At 46.5% G+C, this 4,500-nt stretch overlaps 1 protein-coding gene across 1 annotated transcript; it reads left to right on the top strand.

The window, feature by feature from the left end:
- Window positions 1-1,277: 1,277 nt before the first annotated feature.
- On the top strand, window positions 1,278-3,836 carry LOC129773178 (uncharacterized). Its single transcript, XM_055776754.1, has one exon. It carries the CDS (start codon window positions 1,278-1,280, stop codon window positions 3,834-3,836), a length of 2,559 nt encoding a protein of 852 aa, XP_055632729.1.
- Window positions 3,837-4,500: the final 664 nt, after the last annotated feature.

The raw sequence follows: 4,500 nt of genomic DNA, 5'->3' as shown, positions 1-4,500 counted from the left end.
GAGAGTGAATCACTGAGATTGGATATCGAAATTTCCGGAACAGGAGAAATTCAAAAGAAATATCGCCTCGCGGGAGCTCATACGGTTGCCAGTTTGGATCTGTTCCATCAGACAGTAGACATGCGAAAATTGTGCGAACAATATCCCCATTTGCAAGGAATTCCAATCGAGTCTTATAGAAATGTACAGCCCAGGATCTTGATTGGGATCGATAATGCTAATCTTACGTTTCCTCTGAAGGGAAAAGAAGGGAAAATGCACGAGCCAATTGCAACGAAGACTCGTCTTGGTTGGATTGTTCATGGAGGAGCAGAAACTGAACACGCGTTAGTTGGACATCACAGCCACAGCGTTCACCCTTGCACATGCAGTGAGCAATCCGACGAAATGTTGCAGCAAGCCGTGAGAGACTACTTCTCCCTAGATGGACTCGGGATCTACAAAACTGAGATGCTTTTGGTTTCCAGCGAAGAACAGCGCGCTCAGCAACTTCTGCAATCGGTAATTCAAACGAAGAGTGGTCGATACGAGGTACGGCTTTTATGGAAATACAACGAGTTTCGCTTACCCAACAGTAAACCTGTAGCGTTGCGGCGTTTCCACTGCTTGGAGGCTAGAATGAAGAAACAGCCAGTGCTAGCAGAAGCATTACGCGCAAAAATCGACGACTACCGACAGAAAGGGTACATCAGGAAGCTTTCCGACGAGGAGCTGCGTGCTTCACAAGAGCGAGTGTGGTACCTACCGTTATTTCCAGTATTTAACCCGAATAAGCCGGGGAAGATGAGACTTGTCTGGGACGCGGCAGCAAAAACCAACGGTGTATCTCTCAACTCTATGCTCTTGACAGGCCCGGATTTGCTTACACCTCTGGACTACGTGCTCTACCGTTTTCGAGAATTCAGGGTTGGACTTAGTGGCGACATAAGAGAGATGTACCTGCAGTTGCTCATGAACGAGAAAGATCAGCATTGCCTCAGGGTGCTATGGTGTGATGACTCTTCCGGTAGCCCAAGTACCTATGTAACTCAAGTAATGCCTTTTGGTACCAGCTGTTCGCCAAGCTGTGCGCAGTTCGTAAAGAACCTCAATGCACAGAAGTACGAAAAGGAATATTCCGCAGCCGTTCAAACAATTACCAAGCAACATTATGTGGACGATATGTTGGCAAGTGTAGAAACGGAAGACGAGGCTATTAAGCTTGCCAAAGATGTGAAATTCATTCACGCCCAAGCTGGTTTCGACATGCGGAACTGGATAGGTAGTCGCCGGTAGTCATGGGAGTGATGAAGGAAGAGAAGACTGATGGAAAGTGTATGAATATTGCCATGGAGCTGGGGACAGAGAAAGTCTTGGGCATGTGGTGGTGCACATGTACCGATACATTCACTTATAAGCTCTCACCCAAGCATGAACGGGAGCTCATCGAAGGGCGGCGCAAACCAACGAAGCGAGAGGTACTACGAACGTTAATGGCTGTCTTCGATCCGCTAGGATTGATCTCGAATTTCCTCATTTATCTGAAGGTGTTATTCCAAGAAATATGGCGATGCGGTATCGGATGGGACGACGAAATACCTGAAGGTCTACGCGTTAAGTGGGAGAAATGGTTAGATATTCTACCAAAGGTTCAAGACATCAGTATACCTCGCTGTTATCGTTCTCGAACGAAACTATCATCTGAAACCGACATACAACTGCACACTTTTGTGGACGCAAGCCTGTCGGGATACGCAGCGGTAGTCTATCTACGCTTTGAACAAGGTAGCACTGTGGAGTGTAACATAGTCGGCGCAAAGACGCGAGTGGCTCCCCTCAAATTTGTATCAGTGCCGAGGCTGGAGTTACAGGCCGCAGTCATTGGAGTAAGGTTAGCCGATAGAATCACAAAGTCTTTGTCGGTCAAGGCTCATCAACGCTTTTTTTGGAGCGATTCGCGGGACGTTTTATGTTGGATCCGGTCAGACCATCGGCGGTATTCACAATTCGTTGCGTTCCGTATTAGCGAGATTCTGGAAACGACGCATGTAGTGGACTGGGGTTATAAGCAGTCAAGAGAAAATGTCGCGGACGATGCTACTAAGTGGCAAGGTGATCCAGATCTCACCAAGAATAGCAGATGGTTCAAAGGACCTGAATTCTTATGGCAATGTCAGGACACTTGGCCACCCAATCCATACCGAGATGGAGAAACGAATGAGGAACTTAAAGCGCATCAGTTCTATCACCAAGTGGAACCTGCACCCGTTATGAACGTACTTGGTTTTTCCAGTTGGCAGCGCTTATTGCGGGTAACAGCTACGATTTATAGAGCCGCACATAACTTCAAAAGTCACCCAAATGGAACTGAACGCATGACTGGTCCACTCTCAGATAAGGAACTTCAGCAAGCAACCATTTATCTGTACAGTTTGGCTCAAGCGGATTCTTTCTCGGACGAGATAGCTGTCCTAAGCATGGAAACAGACACCAAGATGCTGCCAAAGTCTAGCTCAATCTACACATTAAACCCGTTTCTGGATGAACGAAAGATTCTGCGGATGCACGGTCGAATAAGTGCTTCGGAATACGCCTCCATGGACGCTAAGAACCCGATAATTCTCCCGAAGGATCACCACGTTACATGGCTGATAGTACGGAACCATCACGAGAGATATCATCATCAAAATCACGTTACCGTTGTGAACGAACTGCGGCAGACATTTAGGATTCCCAAGATCAGGCAACTGTTTCAGCGTGTTAAAACGAGTTGTCAAAGATGTAAAAACGAAAAGGCAATACCGCGTCCACCTCCGATGGGCGATCTTCCAGAGGCAAGGTTGGCAGCTTTCACAAGGCCATTCTCATTTATTGGCATTGATTACTTCGGTCCGCTAGTAGTGGTTATAGGGCGTCGCACTGAGAAACGGTGGGGTGTGCTGATAACTTGTTTGACTACACGGGCGGTACATATCGAAATTGCACATTCGCTCAATGCGAGTTCGTGCATAATGGCATTGAGAAATTTCATGGCACGGCGGGATGTACCAAGGAAAATCTACAGCGATAGGGGTACAAATTTTACCGCAGCGAGCAAGGAGATTATAGCAGCGAACAAGGAGCTTAAAGAGGCGCTTAAGAAGATGGATCAAGAGGAAGTCATGCAAAACATCATTAGTACCGAGACGGAATGGACATTCCTACCCCCAGCTTCACCACATATGGGAGGAGCATGGGAGAGGCTGATACAGTCGGTGAAGAAAAACCTCGCTGCGATGAAACCAGGGCGTAATCCCACCGACGAAACACTCCGGAACACGTTAACGGAAATTGAGAATATAATCAACTCTCGTCCGCGGACACACGTACCCGTGGAAGATCCTGATGCTCCGGTTCTGACTCCCAACCACTTTCTGTTGGGTTCTTCAAGTGGACTCAAACCGGCCACAGCCTGGGACGATAGTGCACTGGTTCTTCGACGGTCATGGTGTGCGTCACAGGTCGAGGCTAACATTTTTTGGCGACGATGGATGCGGGATTACCTGCCAGATCTAACCAAACGTACGCGGTGGTACAATGAGGTTAAGCCGATTCAGGTGGGCGATGTCGTAGTGGTAGTCGATCCCGGATTACCAAGAAATTGTTGGCCGATGGGACGGATAATCTCGGTTAATCGAAGTAAAGACGATCAGGTAAGATCAGCAGCGGTGCAGACTCTAGCAGGCATCTACGAGCGTCCGGCGACAAAGCTAGCCGTAATGGAGGTTCGACGCGATGAAGAGGTAAGCCACAGACTGGGCGTACCCGGGGGGGAGTGTTACGACCCCTCGGTCGGCGCGACTCACCTCACAATTTGAGGTAGCCTTGCAGACAGCACGAAAGAAACGTCACGGTGACGCAACGGGCTCTTGGTAGGTTAAACGTCATTTTGAGCAGCTACGTGGTAATTTGCGATAGCAGAAAAAAGAATTGTTCTTACAACGCGAGCACGTGAAGTGGGAAACTACAAGTTCATTATTTAGTCAAATTGAGGATAACCTAAAATACGAATTGCACATTGAAAACTATCGCGGATTGAGTCCATATGTTACCGTTTCGTCACTAACAGAACCAGAAAGAGAAAGTAGAAACCTGAAACGAGAAAAGATATAAAATTAGTATAAAAAATTAAATATTTACAGGAGAAATAATTTAGCAGAAGTTTAGCAACAGGCGGATAGTAAAGAAGAAATAGAAGAAAAAGAGAAAGAGTACTAAACGTAAGTTCACGGTTATGTCAATGTATGTATTCATTACTTACCATGATTGTATGCCTTTCTAGGAAGCTTTTAATACTCGTATCAATACATATTAAAACTCGGAAACCAGCTTACTCATTTTCTTCTTGTTGGGCTATCTCCAACAATTACAGAGTCAGTTTGGCACTGACTCAGTTTTGAAAACGAATTCACTAATAGTTTGCACTCTCTGAGACTTAAAAATCAGTAAATCAGCTACATTAGCTGAATATGAATCATTCGC

Source organism: Toxorhynchites rutilus, chromosome 3 (genome assembly GCF_029784135.1).
Source record: "Toxorhynchites rutilus septentrionalis strain SRP chromosome 3, ASM2978413v1, whole genome shotgun sequence".
In the NCBI taxonomy this organism is placed as follows: domain Eukaryota; kingdom Metazoa; phylum Arthropoda; class Insecta; order Diptera; family Culicidae; genus Toxorhynchites; species Toxorhynchites rutilus.
Note: the sequence above shows the minus strand (reverse complement) of the source record. Positions and strands in the feature narration are given on the sequence as shown.

Coding starts and splice junctions, on each gene's coding strand:
- LOC129773178 (XM_055776754.1), top strand. CDS start 1,278: ATGGGAGTGATGAAGGAAGAGAAGACTGATGGAAAGTGTATGAATATT.